The sequence below is a fragment of the Hylobates moloch genome, unplaced genomic scaffold (genome assembly GCF_009828535.3).
Source record: "Hylobates moloch isolate HMO894 unplaced genomic scaffold, HMol_V3 SCAFFOLD_11, whole genome shotgun sequence".
Classification (NCBI taxonomy): Eukaryota; Metazoa; Chordata; class Mammalia; order Primates; family Hylobatidae; genus Hylobates; species Hylobates moloch.
Genome location: NW_026652286.1, coordinates 2,334,187 through 2,359,287, shown reverse-complemented (window position 1 = coordinate 2,359,287; position 25,101 = coordinate 2,334,187). Strand labels below are relative to the sequence as shown.

At 51.6% G+C, this 25,101-nt stretch overlaps 2 protein-coding genes across 16 annotated transcripts in view; one reads left to right on the top strand and one right to left on the bottom strand.

Annotated features, from left to right (window-relative positions):
- Positions 1-3,888: 3,888 nt before the first annotated feature.
- Positions 3,889-9,525, top strand: LARGE2 (LARGE xylosyl- and glucuronyltransferase 2). The gene is made up of 13 exons (XM_058446657.1): positions 3,889-4,176; positions 4,485-4,567; positions 4,838-4,961; positions 5,188-5,359; positions 5,467-5,571; positions 6,674-6,786; positions 6,857-6,982; positions 7,077-7,232; positions 7,343-7,503; positions 7,946-8,224; positions 8,511-8,660; positions 8,768-8,963; positions 9,221-9,525. Exons 1-13 carry the CDS (start codon positions 3,889-3,891, stop codon positions 9,434-9,436), a joined length of 2,169 nt encoding a protein of 722 aa, XP_058302640.1. The 3' UTR covers positions 9,437-9,525.
- A 380-nt stretch (positions 9,526-9,905) lies between these two features.
- Positions 9,906-25,101, bottom strand: part of PHF21A (PHD finger protein 21A) — a 198,098-nt gene continuing 182,902 nt past the window's right edge. For all 15 annotated transcript variants that reach the window (XM_058424461.1, XM_032166148.2, XM_032166153.2 and 12 more), the window contains 4 exons: positions 18,652-18,807; positions 16,990-17,065; positions 16,131-16,234; positions 9,906-14,729 (listed from right to left, as the gene is read on the bottom strand). In XM_058424461.1, coding sequence (XP_058280444.1) covers positions 14,472-14,729; positions 16,131-16,234; positions 16,990-17,065; positions 18,652-18,807 — 594 coding nt within the window. In that variant the 3' untranslated portion in view covers positions 9,906-14,471. The remainder of the gene's footprint in view (positions 14,730-16,130; positions 16,235-16,989; positions 17,066-18,651; positions 18,808-25,101) is intronic.

Here is a 25,101-nt window from a genome sequence, read left to right as displayed (position 1 = left end):
GACACCAAGTTAAAAACAGGAGTGCTGAAATAGCAGGTTTGATTTTGCTTCTCTACGATTTTATATCTTGTATACATCGTGGCTGCACCAAGAAATGCAGAGAAGTTTATCATCAATCCAAAAATACCACTCTCTGGAGGTGGTGTTCCTGTATCACGGATGTAGGGGAGGAAGGGGTTGACGTGCCCGGACAGCGCGGCGACCATGTAGGAGATAACGAAGGCTGCTGACGACCAGGTCACCAAGAGGCAGGGGACGAAAGCCATTCCCCTCAGGAAGCACAGCATCGCGCCGCCGACGGAGTGCTGCGTCCAGCGGGGCTGGGCGCCGGGTTGCTCCGGGCTGCCTGGAGGCGGCGGCCGGACACTGACGGTCACGGACGGTGGGAGGGGAGGCTGGCTGTCCAGCCAGATTTGAGATTCTGTCTCAAAAAAAGAAAGAAAGTTGTTAGAACAGTCCTGGATAAAAAGGATGCTGCCTTAGTCCATTCCTGCTGCTATAAACAAAATACTTTAGACCAGATAATTTGTAAATTACAGAAATGTATTTCTCATATTTCTGGAGGTCAAGGTGCTGGTAGATTTGGTGTCTGGTGAGGGCTTGCTCTCTCCTTCCAAGATGACACCTTGTTCCTATACCCTCCAGAGGGGATGCACGCTATGTCTTCACATGGCAGAAGGATAAGGGCCAGGCAGCTTTCTGAAGCCTCTTTTTCTGAGACGGAGTTTTGCTCGTGTTGCCCAGGCTGGAGTGCAATGGCACGATCTAGGCTCACTGCAACCTCCGCGTCCTAGGTTCAAGTGATTCTCCTGCCTCAGCCTCCTGAGTAGCTAGGATTACAGGCGTGAGCCACCATGCCCAGCTAATTTTTGTATTTTGAGTAGAGACGGGGTTTCACCATGTTGGCCAGGCTGGTCTTGAACTCTTGACCTCATGTGATCCGCCCGCCTCAGCCTCCCAAAGTGCGGAGATTTCAGGCGTGAGCCACCACACCCAGCCTCTGAAGCCTCTTTTACAAGACCATTAATCTCATTCCCAAGGGAAGAACCCTCTTGACTTAATCAGTTCCCAAAAGGCCCCACCCATTAATACCACCACACTGGGGATTAAGTTTCAGCGTGAATTTGGAGGGACACAAACATTCAAGCCTTAACAGATAGGTATTCATCTAACTGTATACTTTCATGGATGTAGTTTGCTATTTGTAATTTACCTCAATAAAGTCGGATTAAAACAAGAAATAGGGCCGGGCGCGGTGGCTCACGCTTGTAATCCCAGCACTTTGGGAGGCCGAGGCGGGCGGATCACGAGGTCAGGAGATCGAGACCACGGTGAAACCCCGTCTCTACTAAAAATACAAAAAATTAGCCGGGCGTGGTGGCGGGCGCCTGTAGTCCCAGCTACGCGGAGAGGCTGAGGCAGAGAATGGCGTGAACCCGGGAGGCGGAGCTTGCAGTGAGCCGAGATTGCGCCACTGCACTCCAGCCTGGGTGACAGAGCGAGACTCCGTCTCAAAAAAAAAACAAAACAAAAACAAAAACAAAAAAAAACAAGAAATAAATGATGGGAATCTGAGCAAAGGCTGTGAAGGTTGAGGACCAAAAGAGGGGAAGAAAGAACTACCGAGGTGCTGGGGTCACTCGGCCCGTAAACTGTCACGGGATAACCCAGGCTCCACCGAGGAGCCGGGATCACTCGGCCCGTAAACTGTCACGGGATAACCCAGGCTCTGCCGAGGAGCTGGGATCACTCGGCCTGTAAACTGTCACGGGATAACCCAGGCTCCGGTGCCTGAGAGTCAGCCTGGTCGTTGCATCGTCCCCTCACGAACGTGTCAGACTTCAGAGTTGGAAAGGGCCTTCAGAGAATACATCAGTGTCCCAACAGGAAACAGAACTCTCTCAAATAGTTCAACTGAAGAGACCTTACTGAGGAGGTACTATTTACAGAAGGCCGGATTAAAGAAACCAAGAAGAATATCGAGAAACCCAGAGACTGCAAACTGCTGTGTATTAGTGTGTTGTCGCATTGCTATAAAGAAATACCTGAGACTGCGTTATTTATAAAGAAAAGATGCCCTGGGCGTGGTGGCTTATGCCTGTAATCCCAGCACTTTGAGAGGCCGAGGCAGGCAGATCACTTGAGGTCAGGAGTTTGAGACCAGCCTGGCCAACATGGTGAAACCCCATCTCTACTAAAAATATAGATATAGATATAGATATCTATATATAGATAGATAGAGATATAGATATATATAAATTAGCCAGGAATGGTGGCACGTGCCTGTCTCACTCAACAGATGGAGACTCCATCTAAGAAAAAAAAAAACAAACTCTTGCCTCGGCGCCTGGGTGGCTTGCCGCCCACAGGGGTCTAAGGCTGGGCTGCTTTCCACAGCTTCTTTTGAGTTTGCCTCACTTTTTGCAGCCAGAAGTTGGGCAAAGGACACAGCCTGAGCCGGCTTTCCAGGTCATGGGAGGGAAGATTCTCATTCCAATCCACTTTCAACAGGTATTGAGCACTTGGTTTGTGCAGGCCCCGGCTGGGCACTGGGAACTGGACAGACAAGGTTCCAGTCCGGTGAGCAGCTTACATTCTGGGAGGGAGACCGGCAATAAACAAGCAGACAACTTCAACTTTCCATGAGTGCTAGCCAGCCCTGGGAGGCTCCGCTGCCAGAAGGAACGTCAAGGGCAAGTCCTGGGGCGGGAGACCCTTCCGGAGGAGGAGCAAGAAAGCTGCTTCTGCAGCGCAGAGCCTGGGGAACGGCGAGGAGTGGGGCCGCTTGAGACGGGAGGGGCCGGAGGGTGTTCCTGTCTAACAGGTCACTTAAACCCTCTGGGGGAGAATCAGCCCGCATCATGGGATTAATCGAGGGTGGTTCAACCCTTAGCGCAGGGCCTGGCACGCTGTTCCGGTTTAGGGTCCAGAGCGCCCCCCACCCCTTCCCTGGCCTGCTATGGGATGCGCCGGGGAGAGGCAGGAAAGACGAGCTCCAGGCCTGGGCGCCCCGGCACAATCACGACGATCTGGACAAGAGTGGGGATCCCCGGCTCTGCCCAGGCGGCCTAGGCAGCCCGCGTCTGGGGCCCCTCGCCAGCTCCGGGGCGGCAGGCGGCCTTCACAAGGGCGCTTTGTCCTGGCGGCGCCGGCAGGGCCCGGTCGGGCCACCTGGACTGAGAGTGGGGGAGTTAGGCGAAGGCTTCAGGTGCTCCGCGGCTCTGGGGCAGGTGTCGGCCGGCTCCGCCCCTATCCCCGGAGCAGGTGTCCCAGACCCCTGCGGCCACCATTCCGGCCCCCTCCCCCTCCCTCGTGTCGAACTCCGGCCGCGCCTTTGATCCCGGGCCCGGGGACACGGGCCCCTCCCCTTGGGGAGTGAGGGGAGGAGACGCGGCCCCAGAGCGGGGGCAGGGCAGGGGGTCAGGGCAGGTAGCGGGGCCTGGGCCTTCGCGGGTGGCTGCTCCCGCTCCCCCAGCCCTCCCCGCGTCCTGGTGGGAAACTCAGCCCAGGAGGGGGCTTCGGGGGCTCCTCGCGGGCTGGGGAACCGTCGGATGCCGGGGCAGGGGGAGGGGCCAGGACCCCGGGGGGGTCACCCCGCCCCTTCGCGCTCAGCCCGGCTGAAGTGAAACCTGAGCCCAGGTCGGGGGCGGGACCGGCCCGCGCCTCTCCCCGGATCCCCGCACCCTGGCCGGCGGCTGCGAGCGCAGGGCCCAGCCCAGGAGCCGCTGGAGCAGGTGAGGGAGGCGGCTCGGCGCGAGCCGCACAACCCGGCCGTCGGGCCCCGCCGCCCAGGGCTGAGTCTCCCGTCTCGCCCCTCGGTCCGCAGGGCCTGCGATGGAGCCTGCAGCCCTGGGTCGCGCCCCTCCCTGAGCGCCCCCGTCGGCGGCCATGTTGCCCCGAGGGCGCCCCCGGGCGCTGGGGGCCGCCGCGCTGTTGCTGCTGCTGCTGCTGCTCGGATTCCTCCTGTTCGGTGGGGACCTGGGGTGTGAGCGCCGCGAGCCTGGCGGGCGAGCGGGGGCCCCGGGATGCTTCCCCGGCCCGCTCATGCCACGTGTCCCCCCAGACGGGAGGCTGCGGAGAGCCGCCGCCCTCGACGGAGACCCGGGGGCCGGCCCCGGGGACCACAACCGCTCCGGCTGCGGCCCAAAGCCGCCGCCGCCGCCGCCCAAGTGCGAGGTAGGTGCGCCCGGCCCTGGCGGCGGGAGTCCCGGGGGCGCCGCCCCCGAGCCCGGCCTCTTGGACGTCTGCGGGAATCACAGCACCTGGCGTCTGTCCCGGCACTGGCCAGCCGGCTGGGGCGCACCTCGAACGTGCAGCTCCTCTGCTCCCGACCTCAGTTTCCCCATTTGAAATGAAGGGTTGGCTCCTGCTGCGCCCTCCGCACACGGTTCCGGGCTCTGCTGCGGGGTGGGGCAGCTCAACGTGGGTCCTTACCGCCTCGCGGAGAAGGGGGGCCTGCTGCCGACCTGGGCGTCCCTCCCCAGCTCTTGCATGTGGCCATCGTGTGTGCGGGGCATAACTCCAGCCGAGACGTCATCACCCTGGTGAAGTCCCTGCTCTTCTACAGGTACAGCCAGGTGTCCGTGGAGGAGGGTCAGGAGTGGGGAAGGGACAAAGCCCGGGACAGGCTGCTGGTCTCAGAGCTTCAGCTTCCTCATCTGTGACTCGGGGACAGTGTCCCCTTCCTCCCTTGAAGGGCAGTTGTAAGAACATCCTGAGCCGGGCGTGGAAAAGCTCTTTGCAGATGGCGCTTCCATCTCTGCGCCCCTCGGGGTGGGGGCTGTCCCGTGTTGCTCCTGCTGGGGCCTCTCAGGCTTCCTCTCTGCCCACCCAAAAGGAAAAATCCACTGCACCTCCACTTGGTGACTGACGCCGTGGCCAGAAACATCCTGGAGACGCTCTTCCACACATGGATGGTGCCTGCCGTCCGTGTCAGCTTTTACCATGCCGACGAGCTCAAGGCAGGGGCCCAGCCCTTCCCCCTTCCCCTCAGCTGTGTCCACCTCCCTCCTCTCTCCAGGACCTGATGGGGTGGGAGAAGAGAATCCTCAGTCCCATCCACCTACTGAAGCGCAAACCCCTCTCTTTTGGGGGTTTACCCCCTCTCCTCTGTGTCACTCCAAGCATGTGTTCTGGTGCTCACAGGCCCCTCTCTGCCATCTCATCCCCTGCCTTTCCCCCACACAGCCCCAGGTCTCCTGGATTCCCAACAAGCACTACTCCGGCCTCTATGGGCTAATGAAGCTGGTGCTGCCCAGTGCCTTGCCCGCTGAGCTGGCCCGCGTCATTGTCCTGGACACGGATGTCACCTTCGCCTCTGACATCTCGGAGCTCTGGGCACTCTTTGCTCACTTTTCTGGTGAGAGGCCTGGGAGCCTGCCTGGCCTGCCCAGGACCCCTGCGTCTAGCCCTGAGCCCAGGTCCTGTGGCAGCCTCAGACAGCTCCCTTATGCCCTCCCCTCCCAGACACGCAGGCGATCGGTCTCGTGGAGAACCAGAGTGACTGGTACCTGGGCAACCTCTGGAAGAACCACAGGCCCTGGCCTGCCTTGGGCCGGGGGTTTAACACAGGTGGGCACAGTGGTGAGGGGAGGCAGGCAGGGTGGTCTGCTGGTCCTTGGGCCCCTGGGGCTGGGTGGGGCAAAAAGCGCTAGGAAGTCCCCCAGGAAGAACATTGCTGTGAAAAGAACCCTGGATGAAGAGACAGGCAGCAGTTCCAACAGTCCTGTGTGTGCTGGATGACTTTGGCCAGCTCTCGTGCTCCCTCTGAGCCTCAGTTTTCTCATCCATTAAATGGGGGATAATTTTAACAGCCCTGGGATCACCAAGTGTGAGAAGGCCACATGTGCTCTGTAAGCTGGACGGCGCCTCCTCTTCACCTCGAGGACTGACTGTTGACAGAAGTAGTCTACCAGCAAGCTGGGTGCAGTGGCTCAGGCTTGTAATTCCCGCACTTTGGGAGGCTAAGGTGGGAGAATCGCTTGAGCCCAGGAGTTCGAGAACAGCCTTGGCAACATAGTGAGACCCTTGTCTCTACAAACATTAAAAAATTGGCCAGGCGCGGTGGCTCACGCCTGTAATCCCAGCACTTTGGGAGGCTGAGGCAGGCGGATTACTTGAGGTCAGGAGTTCGAGACCAACCTGGCCAACATGGTAAAACCCCGTCTACACTAAAAATACAAAACTTAGCTAGGGGTGGTATCACGTACCTGTGATCGCAGCTACTTGGGAGGCTGAGGAGGGAGAATCACTTGAACCCAGGAGGCGGAGGTTGCAGTGAGCCGAGTTCACCCCACTGTACTCCAGCCTTGGCAATAGAGCGAGACTCTATCTCATACATAAATAAGTAAATAAATAAAAAGAATAGGTGTGGTGCCTGCAGTCCCAGCTACTCGGTGGGGTGCTGAGGTGGGAGGTTTGCTTGAGCCTGGGAAGTCGAGGCTGCAGTGAGCCATGATTGTGCCACTGCACCACTGGGTGACAGAGCAAGACCCTGTCTCTCAAAAAACAAAACAAAACAAACAACAACAAAAAACAAGTAGTAGTCTATGATCGTGTCTGAACGGTCAGAAAATACCAATAAGTCACAAAACAAAGGACACCTTCGTGACCCCCATGTCCCCCAGGAGCTGGGCCGTCCCAGGTGGGCATGACAGCATCTCTTCATCGGCAGGTGTGATCCTGCTGCGGCTGGACCGGCTCCGACAGGCTGGCTGGGAGCAGATGTGGAGGCTGACGGCCAGGCGGGAGCTCCTTACCCTGCCTGCCACCTCACTGGCTGATCAGGTCTGAGGAAGCCTTGCCGGGTGGGGTGTGGCAGGCTGGGGGCTGGGATGTGATGGGTGTCTCTGCTCAGGACATCTTCAACGCTGTGATCAAGGAGCACCCGGGGCTAGTGCAGCGTCTGCCTTGTGTCTGGAATGTGCAGCTGTCAGATCACACACTGGCCGAGCGCTGCTACTCTGAGGCGTCTGACCTCAAGGTGAGTGGGACAGGAGGCTGCGTGGTGGTGCGGGGCCATGGATGGGGACTCCTGCTCCCTGCTGCCATGGCCCCAACACCCTCCCGGGTCCCAGGTGATCCACTGGAACTCACCAAAGAAGCTTCGGGTGAAGAACAAGCACGTGGAATTCTTCCGCAATTTCTACCTGACCTTCCTGGAGTACGATGGGAACCTGCTGCGGAGAGAGCTCTTTGTGTGCCCCAGCCAGCCCCCGCCTGGTGCTGAGCAGGTGAGGAGCCACCTTCCCCTGCCCCTGTCTGCTTTGGTGGGACCCAGCCTTGTCTGGGGGATGCATCGTTCTGCCCTATCCCCAGTCCTTCTCACCCCTTGACCCATCAGTTGCAGCAGGCCCTGGCACAACTGGATGAGGAAGACCCTTGCTTTGAGTTCCGGCAGCAGCAGCTCACTGTGCACCGTGTGCACGTCACTTTCCTGCCCCATGAACCGCCACCCCCCCGGCCTCACGACGTCACCCTTGTGGCCCAGCTGTCCATGGACCGGTGAGGGTGCAGAGGGCAGCCCAGGGGGTATGGCATGGGCTGGGGTTGGACACTTCTGAGAGGAGGTTCCATCTGGCAGCCTGATGCTGTGGTAGTGAGCTGCCTGTCCCTCAGGGAGTTCCAGAAGTTGGAGACATTGGATATAGTGGAAAGAGCTTGGGCTCTGGAGTCATTCAGATGCCCGGAGCTGCCCTTGGTCGCTGTGGGACCATGGGCAAGTCTTCATATCTCTGGCCCCTAGTTTTCTCTCTCAAATGAGAAAGTACCCGCCTGGTGGGGGTAGTTGTGAAGATTCAATCAGACTGGCTCTAAAAGTATTTGAAGGGTGCTCAGTAAGTCACTTGAGGAGATAGCAGCAGCAGCTAACTGGGGAGGTTTTCCAGGCCTCCCTGAGCTCCTGTGCAAGAGGGGCAGAGCTGTGCTGACCTCCCTCTCCCCACAGGCTGCAGATGTTGGAAGCCCTGTGCAGGCACTGGCCTGGCCCCATGAGCCTGGCCTTGTACCTGACAGACGCAGAAGCTCAGCAGTTCCTGCATTTCGTCGAGGCCTCCCCAGTGCTTGCTGCCCGGCAGGACGTGGCTTACCACGTGGTGTACCGTGAGGGGCCCCTATACCCTGTCAACCAGCTTCGCAACGTGGCCTTGGCCCAGGCCCTCACGCCTTACGTCTTCCTCAGTGACATTGACTTCCTGCCTGCCTATTCGCTCTACGACTACCTCAGGTGGACCTGAGGGCAGGGAGGGGAACCGTATATGGGGTGGATGTGGACGGGGCACGTGTGGGACCCCAGGCTTCCATGTCCCTGCTCCTTTCTGGGCCTCAGTGGCCTCTGTCAAGTGGGGTTTGTATTAGGCTGTTTCTAGCTCCACCTGTGGTTGTGTCCACCCGTCGCATCGGGCAAGATGGCCCATGGTGGTCTGGTCCTATGGCTGATGCCCTGATGAGGGTCACTGGCCCAGTCCTAGAGGCCCCGCTCTTCTCCCCTGCTCATGGGTGCTCCTCCTCAGGGCCTCCATTGAGCAGCTGGGGCTGGGCAGCCGGCGCAAGGCAGCGCTGGTGGTGCCGGCATTCGAGACCCTGCACTACCGCTTCAGCTTCCCCCATTCCAAGGTGGAGCTGCTGGCCTCGCTGGATGTGGGCGCCCTCTACACCTTCAGGTAGGAGAGGCTACTTCTCTGCCCACTCCACTCACTTGCCCACACCGGCCCCCACTACCCACGAGCTCCTAGCCTCAGCCTGGCTCCCACCCGACCCTGCTGCACAGGTACCATGAGTGGCCCCGGGGTCACGCACCCACAGACTATGCCCACTGGCGGGACGCTCAGGCCCCATACCGTGTGCAGTGGGCGCCCGACTATGAACCCTACGTGGTGGTGCCACGAGACTGTCCCCGCTATGACCCTCGCTTTGTGGGCTTCGGCTGGAACAAGGTGGCCCACATTGTGGAGCTGGATGCCCAGGTGAGGAGGGCACCTTGCTGCCACCACCTTTGATTGGAGCACCTCCAGGTCCAGGGAACTCACGACACCTGCATGGGGGACCACGCCACTAGGTGACACTGTTAGAAATGTCCCCTTTCTGTAGAATTAAAATCATCTGCCCTTTGGCCCTTGCTTTAGCTCTCAGGGGCTACAGGGTAAGCCTGTTCTCTGGAGCTGCACCTTCCCCGCAGGCCAGGCAAGCCAGGCAGCCACTGCTCCTCTGCCCCACCCTGCAGGAGTATGAGCTGCTGGTGCTGCCTGAGGCCTTCACCATCCATCTGCCCCACGCTCCAAGCCTGGACATCTCCCGCTTCCGCTCCAGCCCCACCTATCGTGACTGCCTCCAGGCCCTCAAGGATGAATTCCACCAGGACTTGTCCCGCCACCATGGGGCTGCTGCCCTCAAATACCTCCCGGCCCTGCAGCAGCCCCAGAGCCCTGCCCGAGGCTGAGGCTGGGCCGGCGCTGCCCCTCGTCTTAGCATTGGGCAGACACCAGGGCAACCTGCCCTCCGCCATCCCTCCTATTTAAATTAAAGGTCTCTGGGAAGGGCTAGGGCGGAGCATCTGTGGGGTGGGGTCTCCCCCTTGCTGCTATTGTATGGCTGGGGACTGGTCTCCCTCTGCCCCAGCCAGTGTGGGGCTGGTTCCCCCATCTTGAATTGTTCATCCCTTTTTCATAATTAAAGTTTTAAAACATCTTTTTTGTGTTCCTGGTTTGGGGGAGCAAGGGCATTCCGGGGCTAGGCCACCAGTGCACAAAGGAGGTGCTACAACCAGCTGGGGTCACAGGAGGGCCTGGGCCCTTAAGGGCAAGCACCCCCCCGACCCCCAACCAGCCAGTCAGGGAGGCCAGAGGCTGGGACTGGAATGTGTCCTGCCCACCCTCCCCTGCCCCAAACCCAACACCATGAGGCTGAGAGGCTTTATTTGGCTTTATTTAGTAAAATGTTAAAATAAATAAATACAAATTGATCAGCTGCTCTGTATCCCCCCCACCCCCTCAAAACAAAAACCAAACAAACAAAAACAAAAACTTTGAAGCACAAAACTCCAAATACAAGTCTACCAAGACTGAAATCACAAAGGGCATGGACAAGAGACAGGGTTGGGGTCTGGCTGGCTCTTCTCTGCTAGGAGCTGGCTGACCTCTGGCCTGCCCGTCCCATCCCACCTGACTGCAGCTCACCCTGGGCTGACGACCCACGGACACCTGAGAGAGGTGAGGGTCCAAAGGCTGCTGGGGAGGGGGTAGGGGGCTGGGGTCCTCACGGGGGAAGGGCCTTGTGGGAGGGGGCACCAAGTGGAACTGGGGAGCCCTGCTTCCGTTTAGAGGAGCTATTTTTCAGAGTTCCTACCCCGGCTTTCTGGAGGGCAGCCCCAGCTTCCTGCCCCTCACTTTGGCAAGGGGCCAGAAGACTGCCGAGGGCTGACCACTCCTGTCTTGGAGAGGAGCTGACGCAGAGGACAGTCTAAGTCAGGGTGAGGATGGGAGTCCTGCTTCCTGCCAGGGGTGCCCGGCAGAGGGACAGGGGCGAGGTTCACACAAAGTTGCCTCCACTCAACAGAAGCCACAGGATCTGGAGAACCCAGGCCCTGGAAATTGCACCTGGGCCACCATCCATTCATTACCCTAAGAGCCTTTTGCCCCTGGGTAAAAAGTCTCCTAAATTCAGCCCTTTAGATAAATAAGAAGGACCACGCCCTATAAGAGAATGAAGGGAGAAAACCACTGAAGAGTGTGTGTGAGCTGGGAGGTGACAGCCCAAGGGAGGCTCTGATGGCCCCAAGAGAGAAGTATCAGAGGTGGCTAGAGAGGCAGCCATGCATGGGGAGACGGAACACGGTCACCCTCGCGGAAACAGCTGTATGCAACCACCCCCATGCACGCTGCCTGTTGGGCCTGAGCCAAGCAGCAGCAGGGACAGAGAGGCAGGTGTTGCAGGGAAACCAGGCACACGATGGTGCCAGCTGGAGGCTGCCAGGGCGGCCCCACCAGGGACTGCCCCTAACTGCCTCCCTATGTCAGGTACAACCAGCAGGCTTACCCCAAAGGGCCTGATAAGGAAGGAAGAAATCAAAACCCCAGATGAGCTCAGCACAGGTGAGACAAGACCCAGCAGGCTCCATGAAAGAAAAAGGACCCGCAGGCAGCAAGAATGCAGAGGTGGAGATGACAGCAGCATGGCCTCACTGTCACCAGGGCGCAGTGCCTGATCAGGAGCTGGCAGGGGACTCCCAGTCAGGGCCCAGTGGGCAGCCGCTCCAGCTCTCTGAAGTGACTGCAAAGCCAGCTGGTCTCAAAAGTGGCTGTCAGAGCAGCTAAATTCTGGGCCATGGGGAAAGAGCAGCGGAGGGAAGGAGGAGGAAGCAAGTGGAGGTGGCTGGGGTGGGGCAGTGTCACGAACATATGTCTCAGGTGGTCACAGGTCCCCCCCCCACAGGTCTGAGGGGACAGTGAAGGACAGGGAGATTGAGTGTCAGGGGCCTCTTCTTTACAGTAAAGCAGTGTTTTGGAATTTGAGTGCAGAATGTAGGTTTGGGGGCTGGGTTGCATCTCGTACTCCATACTAGCTGACTCCCAAAACAGCTCACATCTGAATGTCAGGAAGAATCCACAGCCCAGCTGCAGGCGAGGTCAGAATGTACCCGACACTGCTGAGGGCGGCAGGCAAAGCCCTGGTCAATTCCTAGCCCCGTCCCCCGACCCGAGACTTCTCAGGCAGCCCCTCTCTGAGCAAAGGCCTCTAGTGATGATGGCTTCCCAACTTCTTTCAGGAAATGGTAAGTTAGGTGTTGTGTGGCAACCCCCAGATGGGCCCAGACAAGTTGAGGGGAAGAGCTCTAGACAGGGCAGACAGCCTGCTGCTGGTCTCTGATCCTCTGCCAGCGATTCCTCCAACTAGTCCAGGCATCTCCAAGACTCCCTGACTAGACACAGCACCTTGGTTTCTGAATGAGAACAGGGAACTCTTTCCCCCTCAGCCAGTCAAGCAGCCAGGGCCTAACTCTGAGGCCTGTTCGGCCAAACTTAATTCCTTCTTCTGAGGCCCTTGGGAAGATGAATGGCGATGGCTGATAGGGATGAGACACATTGTACTTTAAGAAGTGTCTCTTCTCTGTTGCATTTGCTTTCCGATCTGTCTTTGTCTCTCTGGGCCTAACTGGGTGGGAGAGAAGCTGACAGGATCGTTTCTGCCTCTCCTAGACTCTGGCCTTACCCAGGACCTGGAGTGGGCTTGGGGGAGATGCCTCAGCAGGGCCAGGGTACAGAGCCTCCACCGCCCTCCCATCGGCCAGGGGTGCGCAAGGGGCAAAGTTCTCCAGCGAGAGCACGCATCTGACACAATGTACTTCTGACAAGGCAAGATGAGAGAATGGTCTGAGCCTTTCACAACCCTGGTTTTCTCCAGAATGAGAGGCCACAACGGGCCAAGCCGAGGCAAGCGCAGCAATTCTAGCCCAGGGTCACCCAGGAGGCTTGTGGGTGGGTGGAGTGGAGGAAGTTTCTGGTGCCTGGAGCCGACAGGCAGAGAAAGGAGTGGGAGCTTCAGACCTCCCCAAAGGCAAGACAGAGCGAAGGCCACACTGGGGCTCTGTCTCAGAGACGTACCCTCAAAACATGTCACTCCTCCTCTGTTCTTTCTCAGCACCAAGGGCTGATGCAGCCAGCCTGCACTCCCGCACCCTCCTGTCACGGCCAGGGTGCGTGCGCACCACTGAGCTCCGCTGGCCAGTTCCCTCGGAGGTGTCCCCCAGGCACTCATAATGCTGGTGGCTGAAAGACCAAAAGCAGCACCAAAGGAAGGGATCTTATTTAGGCACCAGCCTTTTGCTCTAGCAGAATCTGAGAAGACCACGGGTAGGGCCCTGATACCATCCACGCTTCCATTTGGGCTTCACAACAGGAGACAAGATCCCTGCACCAAGAAGAGAGCACGGTCTTTTCTGAGGAGAGAAGGGTGGGGAGCTCCGCCTCTGTCCTTCAAGGAGACTGGCCCACCAGTCTAGAGACACACACACGGCAAAATGTCATCGTGATCAGCAGGGTCTGTGCTAAAAAATTGTAACTACACGGCATTTTCTCCAGTTCTGACACCTTTTTAATAGAAATCACTGTTTTTAGGAAACAAATAGCACTTTTGTAATTTTTTTTTTTACAATGTTTCTTACCTTGATCTTAATTTAAGTAACACTAGGAAGACCTCAATATCTTTTATTTTCCTTTTTAATTTAAAAAAAAGTTTTTTTTTCCCCAGATACAAAGATTTTTGCCCTTGCATAAAAAAACAGTGCCCGAACGATGACACAAGGACTCACAAAGACTCACGGGACCTCACTGACACTAGGACTCCTACTCTACCATGCAAGGTCTCGGCTACCCTTAATTGGACTGTCAGCCTGAAAACAGCTTTTCTATTCCTTACTTTAGTTTTTGTTACCAAGAAAGTAAAATGAACAGTAAAATAAAACTTTCCTTAAAGAAAAAAGAACAAAAACAAAAATTAAAAAAAGAGAAAAGAAACGTCTCCATTCAATTCACACACACCTGGGTCGCGTGCTGCTTCACTCAAGATCTTCTCTTCTTATAAATATAGAAAAGGGATGGAGCTTGTTTTCAAGTAAAATCACTGATCCACCTTTTTTTCCTTCCTGGACACACACATCCTTCTTCCCTGCCTTGGGCAAGGGCCAGCGGCCCGGGCTCTGCTTGTTCTTGGAGAGGAGACAGCGGGATAACCACATAGATGCGCGATTCGCCAAGCAGGGAAGGAAGGAGACTGGGCAGGCTTCAGGAGCGGTGGGGTTACCGCGCAGGGAGCAGAGCGCAGGGGATGAGAGCCTACTGGCTGTTCTTGGTGTCGGTCTCCCCTTGCACGCGGCCCCCGCCAGACGTGATTAAATACTGCTTATTTGATACACTGTCCCACCCCCTGCTCCCTCCAGCCACTCCCCTTCCCTCTTCTGGGCACTGGGGTTGGTTAAATCTCAATTCCTTTTTTTGGTTTTATAGTAGTGAAAGTTTAGAAACAGGAAAGCCCACACACTCTTTGGACTTGTCTTCTCTACCTAAACAAACGGCTCGGCAAGTAAGGATCTGAAACCTGCTCTCCTCCCTCCGCCCGTCCCTGCTCCCCACCCGAGAAAACAGAAACAAACCCATCGTGGCTGTGGAGGCTGCTGCAGGCACACACTGGTGTATAATAGAGAGAGTAAATATATTATTTCACTTGGCATGGTGCTGGCAAAGAACCTCCAGCTGGCACTATTTCATGTAACATGGTCCAATCTCTGCATGTACACACAGAATAAGAAGGATCAATTGGCAAACTCTGGTGCCACCTGGCACAAGCATCTTCTCTCTCTCTGGAACCAAAGAACCAAAAGAATTCTGCACTTCCCAGAAATCCGGCTTTGCTTTCTAGAGTCTTCAGTGTTCTGCTCTCCTTGCCGCCGGGATCCCGTAGCTTCTCCTAGAGGGGCTCTGTTATTTAGTCTCTTCCCCCTGGTTACAGTTCGCTGTGCAACTCTGGGAGGAGGGGGAAGGGGCCGGCGTGGAGGTGGCGGCATTGGCAGGGGGGGTGCAGTCTGGGCCGTTAGCGATGGCCCCCACAGTGGCCTCAGAGTCTACAGGTTTGGAGAGGTCAATGCCGTGGATGAGGCGAATCAGCTGTTTTACCTTCTCCAGGGAGCTGTGCATCTCCTTCTGCCGGGCCAGGATGGCGTTCTTCATGTCCATGCATTTCTGCAGCAAATGACAAGGGCAGTGGCACTGAGCCGCCTCGTTTCTAACAGGCCTGGCAGCCCCTGAGAGCAGAGCGCCTTCTCTCTGCCCAGGGAGAAGAAGCTCTGCTGGCTGCTGTGCAGCCCCTGGGCCTTGCTGTGCTCCTTCCTTAGTGGAGTGGGCGGCTACCACCTAAGGAACAGGGCGGGTGGAGTGGGTAGGCTGGGGGGGTCCAAGAGGCAACAGAGGGAGAAAGAGCATGCAGGCACCAACACACGGGAGTACTAACACTTAAAGATAAACCGGCAGAGCCGCCATCAGACTTCCAAACAAAGGTTGTTAAAAAAAAAAAAAAAAAAAAGTTCCCACAGCTGCCCTGCAGCCTGTTTAGGCAGGTTTTGATACGCTTCTGTCATGCTAACTGGGGAGCTTCAGGACTGGACTGAGCTCTCCAGGGTGGAAAACACGCAGTGCTATCTGGATTCCATCTGAGGGCAGCAGGAAGTGAGAGGACAGGCCAGCAGCGTTGAGGAGGATGGAAGCCCCAAGGACAAAGGCCTGCAGCCAGTACACCTTCTGCTCAGCCAGGGACTTAGAGTCTTTTGCCCTTTGGCCCTCAGCTTCCCACACCTGCTGGCTTCTATTTTAGGCAGGGAAAGAGATGAAAGAGGTGTTAAATCTGCATGCCACGGGGAGGTATGGTGAGGAGGAGAAAGCAGGTAGGCAGGACAGTTCAACTGCCACCAAGTACAAGGCACCACCTGGTATCCGTGAGGGCTGAGGTCACTTCGCTCCAACAAGGGTGACCTACTCAATGGAAAAGAAGACTGGCTCCTTGCCTGGGAGGAGCCTCTGTCCCCCTGCTGCAAATACAACCCTCTTTCCCACTTGGACAGGCCGGGCTGGGCAGTACTTACTTCCAATACTTGTCTCTAGAAAGCCCGCTTCCTCACACTGGTCAGGAAAACCGGGAAATGCAATCAGCATGGTGTGGAAGAAAGAGCGAGGGAGGGCCGTGTGGAGGGGCCCACTCGCTCAGGTGACTAGGAAGAATCACACGAGGGGACCTGGTCTGTGTCTGCTCAGTGTCAGGTGAGGCGCTACGCTCCCCCCACACACTGTCAGGAATACGCAGGGCCGTGGCTACGCTGTTGTAGCTGTTACTTATTCAGCCTGAAGACTGAAAATCCTCTCTCTGATTAAAGCCAAGAGGATGTTACAGAGCTTGGGTAAGGCACCACCTACCAACTGGCCGCCTGTACCTGAGGTCTGAACTCTTAACTGGATGGCAAACTGCATTTGCCCAAGTTAATCACGTTGATAAACAGAAGGACCCGAAGCAGCCTGGGGCCCACACATACTGTTACGTATATGGAAAGGCCTAGGTCTCTGCACCTATGTGAAGGCATGAGGTTTACTTACACTTATGGAATTGCTGAGCTGTTTCACCTTTTGCTCTAGCTGTTCTCGTTCTTGTTTTAAATCTGAACTCCATTTAAGTAACTTCTGTTTCTCTTCTTCTTTTGCTAAAAAAAAAAAAAAAAAAAAAAAGCAACAGTTTTTGACAATTAATTCTTTGAAAAGGCCGCTGTGCTCAGAATGCCTGCCAAAGAAGGTATTTTCCCCAGAGCTCCCATGAGTCCTATAACCAGTGCAGAGAATCTGTCCACCTGGACTTCTCCTTTTTCTGTGTACAGTGTGCTAAGAAAACTGTCGGTGGCTTGGGTCTGGCTTTACATAAATGAGATACCACATCTCTTTTTTTTTCCCTAAGAAGTGCTACAGGCCAGGCATGGTGGCTCATGCCTGTACTCCTAGGACTTTGGGAGGCCAAGGCAGGTGAATCACTTGAGCCCAGGAATTTGAGACCAGCCTGGGTGACATGGCGAAACCTGTCTCCACCAAAAAATACTAAAGTTAGCTGGTTATGGTAGTACACACCTATAGCCTCAGCTATGTGGGAGGCTGAGGTAGGAGGATCGACTGGGCCCAGGAGGAGGAAGCTGCAGTGGGCTGTGATCACGCCACAACACCCGAGCCTGGGTGATACAGTGAGACCTTGTCTCAAAAAATAAATGAATAATAATAATAAAAAATGCCACAGAAGTTTTCCACGTTATCCAATAAAAGGTTTTCATTTGCTTTGTTTCCTCCAATAGTTAAGGGCAAAAGGTTTTCATTTTTAAATTTAAATTCCCTTTGGAGAATAAAACAAATACTGCCAGGATTTTTTTCAAACAAGGGGAAGCTTACAAAAACGTGAGTATGGATAACCCCTTACCTGCTTTGTAGGCAATATAGGAATGAACAATTGCTAAAGTTCCAGGCCATGGAATTGCTTCTTCCTTCTTCAGCATCTGAAAAGATTTTTAGAATTTTACCTTGAGAAGGAGGTTTAAACACACATCCTCTATGTAACAGCTAGCAATGGTATCTGTGGCTACTGGCAGATAAAATCCAGGAAGGATTTACGATAGCAGTGTTGCAAAACTCTGGTCTATCGTTTCTGGACTAAAAAGTTCCAAATATCAGCTTAGGAGAATCAAGTTCAAGGCAGGAGGAGCCAGGACACTTGAGCCCAGGCTTAGAAGGAGCTGGGACTTGGCTGAGCATTCCTATCTTTTCACGCACGCCACATGACGCCCAACCACTCCCGACAGCTAGAACCACCAACACAAAAGCTGCACATCAGCATGATGGCAGCAGCCACTGGCAGTTCCGTCCTTGACCTGACATGGGCTGCCTGTCTCAATTTTAGATTTCTATGTCCCTCAAAGACAGCCTGACCAAGGAAATTAAATATTAGTTTCAAATACTAAAGTATAATCTAGACCCTATGTCAAAAATCATCAGAAGGTCACAAAGCAGCATCAGGAGGAGGACAGTGAGAGAAGTGTTCCACTGAACCACAGGCTGCAGGATGAGGACACTATTACAAGGGAAAACCAGAATTTGTTCAAAGCAGGATTCCAAAGAACTGAGCAGAATCCCAGTACTTGCTGAGCTATTGGGCTTGCTTATTTATTATTTATACTTTGCCTACCTCTACAGAAGACTTGAGACAGCTTATAATAAAATCATAAAGACATAAATATACATGCATAGTTGAGAAAAGGTGACCAGAAACCAAAGAGAGAAGGAGGGAGGCTAGGACAGTGACTAATATGTTTGCCTTTTAAGTCTATAAAATATCAACAGCACTTTACACTTAGTTCTCTGAGCCTGATGTAACAAAATAGGTTAAAAGTGAAATGGGTGTTGTTTTATTATTATTATTATTATTTTGAGACAGGGTCTTGCTCTGTCCCCCAGGCTGGAGTGCAGTGGTGTGACCTCCACTCACTGCAACCTCCGCCTCCTGGGTTCAAGCGATTCTCCTGCCTCAGCTTCCCAAGTAGCTGGGATTACAGGCGCCCGCCACTACGCCCGGCTAATTTTTGTATTTTTAGTAGAGATCGGGTTTCACCATGTTGGCCAGGCTGGTCTTGAACACCTGACCTTAGGTGACCTGCCCGCCTTGGCCTCCCAAAGTGCTGAGATTACAGGCGTGAGTCACTGCACCTGGCCCAGGGTGTTATTTTAATTAATCAACTGGGCAATTTCTCTTAATTTTATTTCCAAAGAAGAGTTTTAAAACCATATACTTGGTCTGGACCATTCCTAGAGAATGAGGCACACTGGACTTTTAAGGGTCTTGACTTTTAAAGAGAAGATAAGTCATTTCAAATACAAGGAAGCGTCTATCCAGCTCAGTAATATGGCAGAGGGCTTCTGAGGGAATGAAGGCCGTGCGCCTGCGTGCTGTGTCACGAACAGGGAAGATGCAGCCTGGAGACGGACTGGGAGAGAGGAGAGACTGCCATTTCCCCGGGAAAGGAATTCCTCCTGATGGCCGTGTCTTTGTCCTCCTTGGCCCCTCCCCTGTTGGACCCACCCACAGTACCTGGTCCTGACATCTGGGACAGATCCACATGCCCTTGGGAATTGTTTTCAGAGGGGGGTCTAAGCAGTCCAAATGATATACACGGGAACACGTGTCGCACATCAGTAACTGGCCACTTTTTCTGCAAACGCTGCAAAAATCCTCATGAATATCACCCTATAAAGTTGAGAGGAAAGGTAAGAAAAAGGACAAAAAAGGTAAAATTTTAATGTTTAACACATTCTAGATGCATATAAATGTTTTAGGACAATGAGATGCCTCGTTCCAGGAGTACTCAAGAGAAGTAGGAATCACCAATAGCACAGGCCCCTACTCACTCCGCACAGCTAAGGCTCCCTGGGTGGGGACAGTACAATAGTCCCCCCTTATCCATGGGGAATATGCTCCAAGACCCCTAGTGGATGCCTGAAACCTCCGTACTGAACCCTGTATACATGTTTTTCTATACATGCAGACCCACGATAAAGTTTAATTTATAAATTAGGCACAATAAGAGATTAACAACAATGACTAAGAAAACAGAACAATTATAACGATATACTGTAATAAAAGATGTGAATGAGGTCTGTCTCTTTTCTTTCTCAAAACATCTTAATATTTTCAGACTGTAGTTGACTATGGGTAACTGAAACAGTAAGAAATGAAACCTCAGATAAGGAGGGGACTAGTGTATTCTTTTTTTTTTTTGAGACTGAGTCTCGCTCTGTCATCCAGGCTGGAGTGTAGTGGCGCGATCTCGGCTCACTGCAAGCTCCGCCTCCCGGGTTCACGCCATTCTCCTGCCTCAGCCTCCAGAGTAGCTGGGAATACAGGCGCCTGCCACCACGCCTGGCTAACTTTTTTGTATTTTTAGTAGAGACGGGGTTTCACGTATTAGCCAGGATGGTCTCGATCTCCTCACCTGGCGATCTGCCTGCCTCAGCCTCCCAAAGTGCTGGGATTACAGGTGTGAGCCACTGCGGCCGGCTGGGACTAACGTATTCTTAGAGTTTACAGGAGAGGTCTATAGTCATCTAGGCCAAAATTAACATTATAGGCGATACCTAAGAGTTTATTATGTTTTGGTTGAGGACAACCTACATATCATAAATCTTACAGGTACGGAAATCCATTCATCAAAGTGTTTCACAATATGATACAAACAATTCTCATCACCTATCGATTCTGGGGGGAGTTTAGAAGGACTGGGAGAGAAGACAGACAAAAATTGGAGTTTTCCTGAATTTGCTTGCTCAAGAAGAAAAAAATACAGTGAAAGTTCAAATGGGAAAATATTAAGTCAGAAACAAATTAAATTCATATGCGAGTTCTTTCTAAAATGAAGAATTTAAAAAGCCAAAGCAACAGCTGACAATGTTCTCCTAAAACCAGTATTTTGTGTTTGCTGTTCAATGGGCCATTCTATTCTGGGAGGCTTTATCCCTATAAAAACTTCACCAGCTGGAAAAAGACGAGCAGCCCCAGTCTGTTCTGCTGGTCCTGTCTCTCTACCACCCCCATCACAGTGATAGTTTTAGGACTCAGGTAAGTCTGCTGGAGCCTCTGAACAGAAGGCACCATCAGAATAAAGCAGATCTACTTAAAATTGGAAGAAGAGAACATAGCCAAAAAAAAAAAAAAAAAAAAAAGAGCTATTAAAGAGGTCTTTTCCAGCGAGTCAATCCCTAGCTCATTCTCTGGATGGGATTAAATCCACTGATAAGAACACCAGGGAAGGGAAGACTGAAGGGAAGTGCCAGAGGCGACCCAGCAAGTCAAGCCAATGTGCTGCTGTGGATTTCCTGACTATTCTGCCAGAAGGTCTAATACAGAAATTGTGCACAGGAAGCAATAATAGAGAGCAATGTGAGTCCCTCCTTTCTATGATGTAATCCCTCCACCACCACCACCAGTGAAGGAACGCATCGTCATGGACCTACAATTTCACTCCAAGGGAAACTTGCTCTGTAATCCACTAGGGTATATGGCAGCCCAGAAAAGAGACTACAAAAGTTTTAAGATACATCATAGTGTGGATGGATTTTAATCTTTTTCTTTTTTTTTTTTTTTAGACGGAGTCTCTTGCTCTGTTGCCCAGGCTGGAGTGCAGTGGCGCGGTCTCGGCTCACTGCAACCTCTGCCTCCTGGATTCAAGCGATTCTCCTGCCTCAGACTCCTGAGTAGCTGGGATTACAGGCACCCACCACCACGCCTGGCTAACTTTTATATTTTTAGTAGAGACAGGGTTTCACCATGTTGGTCAGGCTGGTCTCGAACTGACCTCATGATCTGCCCACCTCGGCCTCCCAAAGTGCTGGGATTACAGGCGTGAGCCACTGTGACCGGCAGATTTTAATGTTTCTTAGTAGGAAAATGTGACCACTGGACAGTAAAAAAGATAACATATGTTTTAAAATATTACACGTGAATGTAGCCTGATAGTTTAACTTCTAGGCACCAAAAGAGGTAAGGTTTCATCCCTAGATTAACTATGATTTTCTTCCTTCATTATTAAAATCAGGCTGAGGGCTACTCTTCTCCTCTAGAGGGTCAGCCTTTCTTGAACCTTATCCCTAAGTGGTGAGTCTGCGTCTTTAGAAAGTTTATTTAAAATGTGTGAATGTGTGATTTTAGAGACTGTTTTATGTGAACTACAGAAAAATTATCAGTGATGGAGTGAATGAGACAAACCGGGCATCTTATTCAGAGGGACTTGGGATAAACGAAGAGGTGCTCACTTTCCTTTACTCCTGAGCAAGGAGCACATCAAGAAACAGAAGGCAGAAAGGCAGAAAATAAAAATTAAATAATTTATTTAAGTTCCCAAAGGAAACTTCCTATCTTGTTTATATACCCTATAATTTTTGGTGTTAAGATCCCTTTTCACTTTTAAAGTTACTGAGGATCCCAGAGAGCTTTTATATGAGTTATAGCTATTAATATTTACTGTTAATAACAGTTAAAAAACAAATTTTTTTGAGACAGGGTCTGGCTCTGTCACCCAGGCTGGAGTGCAGTGCTGTGATCTTGGCTTACTGCAGCCTCGACCTCCCAGGCTCAGGTAATCCTCCCACCTCAGCCTCCCGAGTAGCTGGGACTACAAGCGCATACCACCATGCCCGGCTAATTTTTTAATTTTTTGTAGAGACGGGGGTCTCACTTTATTACCCAGGCTGGTAAAAACTTTCAATTCTGAATTACAGAACCATGAAAAATTACAAACAAAGTATATTAAAACATTTTTAAACTCCAAAACACAGAGGTACACATTCCATTAGCTGCCACAGTGACATCATCACACATCATGAAATATCTGCTAAACTCCACTGTTCGGTCTTGAGAGAATGAGAATGAAAATGGCAAATGACGGTTTAGTATCATTATGAAAATAGTTCTGATTTTATGACTCCCTGAAAGAGTCTTGGGGACTCCCAGACTACACTTTGAGAACTGCTGCCCATAGAAATGAATATAAAATGCCAAAACATTTTACGCATACAGAACCGGTTCTTTGCCTTAAAAGAGCAGACGAAGTCCTACGGAGGCACCATGCCAGGTCAAAATGCTTGGGCTTTGATGACTGACCAAATTATTACTATAAACCAGATGGCAGGTGAGTTGAAGGACAGCTGGCCCATGATGCTCTGCTAGGCGCTCAGGACGTATGTTTTCAGGAAGCACTCTGGCAATACCAACTGCAATTTCATCATGTGCTAAACAATTTTTATAATTATGTTAACATATCTTCCCTTCTTATAAAAATGATGATAGTGGCAACAAGGTACATCCAGAGGATTAGTGTCTGGTAGGTTTTGTATCACACCAAGTCCCTCAAAATGGTTATTGATCCCTAGAAATGCCTGCCTCTCAAGTGTTATTGTTTAATTAATGTTGTTGGAACTTATGCTAGCCAGCAGCAAACATACAGAGACCTGTGTGTTGATTTTAATCACTGCCACTACTGGGATACTGTAAAAGGAGAAGTCAATTATCTTAAAAATACCTTCTGCGGAGTTTAACTTAAGGAGTTCTTTAGAAAAGCTTTCTTTTACCTTTAGATTTCTGAAAAGAAAAATGTTTCAATTTTAAGACAAAACCTGGCAGAAGCTCTTAGTCTGTGAGTTGATGAGTGGATCCTTTGGGTTCAATCTTTCAAAGAAAACCATAATCCCATCTGACCCAAAAAATACAACAAAAACAACACTGTTTAGGAGAGAGACTCACATGCAGAGCCACAAAATCATCTGTCCCCTAGCATTTGTGTACCATCCTAGAGGGAGAGCTCTACCATGAGGCCAATGAGCTGGTGATCCTTTGGCAATACTTCAACTGAGAAGAAGTTGGGACAATCTTTGGCGCTAGCAAACAAGATTTCTGAGAGAGACCCTGCTGCTCATTAACAGGACAGTTAGAAAACCTGTGTCAATTATTAATGCCAAAAGTCAGGAAAGCTCGACAAAATGCTGAATCTTTAGAAAATGATGAATCTGTAACCACCAGCGACGTCTAAGGAAGGAAACAAGGAAACCTGTCAGAGAACAGAATTCTTCTATGACCCTAGTCCTCCAAAGATAACACTTTCTTTGTTGCCTCTGGAATTTTAACTCAGAATATTCATATGGTATTCTTCTGCTCCTTAGAGAGGGGTGTGCCACTAGTAGATTCTGAGAACCTTCAAGTTCAAGGGATATTTTATCTTAGGATGGTCAATGACAAGCTCTGTAATTCACCAAATAACTGGGACATGTGTGAAATGAAACTCTTTATTTCCCTCCTCAGATCTGCTCCTCTCTTAATCTTTAGTAAATGGAAGCTTCATCTTTCTAGTGATTTAAGCCAAAAACTTTGGTTTTCTCCTTGACTATTCTTTTGCTCATAACCTATATTCAATCCTGATGGCTCTTCAAAATATATGCAGACGTGATCACTTTTCTCCATCTCTGCTTCTTCCAAGCTATCATCATCATCTTTCTTTCCTTTTTTTTTTATTTATTTATTTATTTATTTTTTTTTTATGAGACAGGGTCTTGTTCTGTCACCCAGGCCAGAGTGCAGTGGCGCAATCATGGCTCACTGCAGCCTCAACCTCCCATGCTCAAGTGATCCTCCCACCTCAGCCTTGCAAGCAGCTGTGACTAAAGGGGCACACCAGTATGCCCGGCTAATTTTTGTATATTTAGTAGAGACGGGGTTTGAGTATGTTGCCATCATACCTGGCTAATTTTTTAATGTTTTCTAGAGATAGGGGTCTTGCCATGTTGTCCAGGCTGGTCTTGAACTCCTGGGCTCAAGCAATCCGCCCACCTCAGCCTCCCAAAGTGCTGGGATTTACAGGCGTGAGCCACCGTGCCTGCCCATCATCATCTCTTGCCTGGACAACTGCAAAAGCCTTCTAACTGGTCTTCCTGCTTCCATCCTATTTTCCCTATAGGCCCTTTCCTTCTGCATATTTTAGACACAGTGATCCTTTTTAAAATCCTAGTTGATTTTGCATACACCTTAAAAATAATAAATGCAAGCAAGAATCATTAAAGGATGCTAAAATCATTAGATAACAGTTTGTTGGGAAACTGGATATTTATACAGACTCAAAGCTATCTCCATCACAGGAAAAAGGCACATTTACAGGTGGAAAAATCTGATAGAAACTATCTTAGGAGATGAAAGTTAACATCACCAACAACAGAAGAGACTGACAACATGTGCCTCCTGCTGTGATGCCCTGATAACGACCCATCGTCACTTATTAGTGCTCCTGCAAAAATGCATACCCTGAATCTACTGCTGAGAAAAAAAATCAGACAATCCAAACGGAGAGGCATTCTACAGAAGAACTGGCTCTTTTTAAAAACATCAATGTTACGAAAGACAAAGACTGAGAAACTCTTCCAGAATAAAGGATTACCAAACAGACAATATCATGACAATAAATGTCAAGAGTAATGTTGAATTGGAACCTGGAGCAGGAAAAACAAAGTGTCACAAAAGCCAGTAAGGGACAAATGGAGCAATCTGAATATGGACTGTATATTTTATATAGTAATATTTTATTAGTGTTAAATTTCCTCAATTTGATAAATGCATTGTACCTACATAAGAGAGTATCTTTGCTCTTAGGAGATGTATAGTGAAATATTTTAGGGTGAAGATTCATGAAGTCTGCAACTTCTTGTTACCTGGTTCCCCTAAAATAAGTGGGTATGGTAGGTGAGAAGCACAGGCAAAATGTTAACAACCGGTGAATCAACGTGAAGGATATACATTGGTTCTTTGTACCATTATTGTAACTTTTCTGTAGGTTTGAACATTTTCAAAATAAATACTGAAAAATTATGTCACTCCTCTGCCCAAAACCCTCTAATGGTCTCCCATTTTACTGAGAACGAAAGCCACAAAGCCCTGCGCAACTGGCCCGGCCACTTCTGAGGCCTCATTTCCCACCACCCTGGCCAGCTTGCTCTCCCCCGCTAT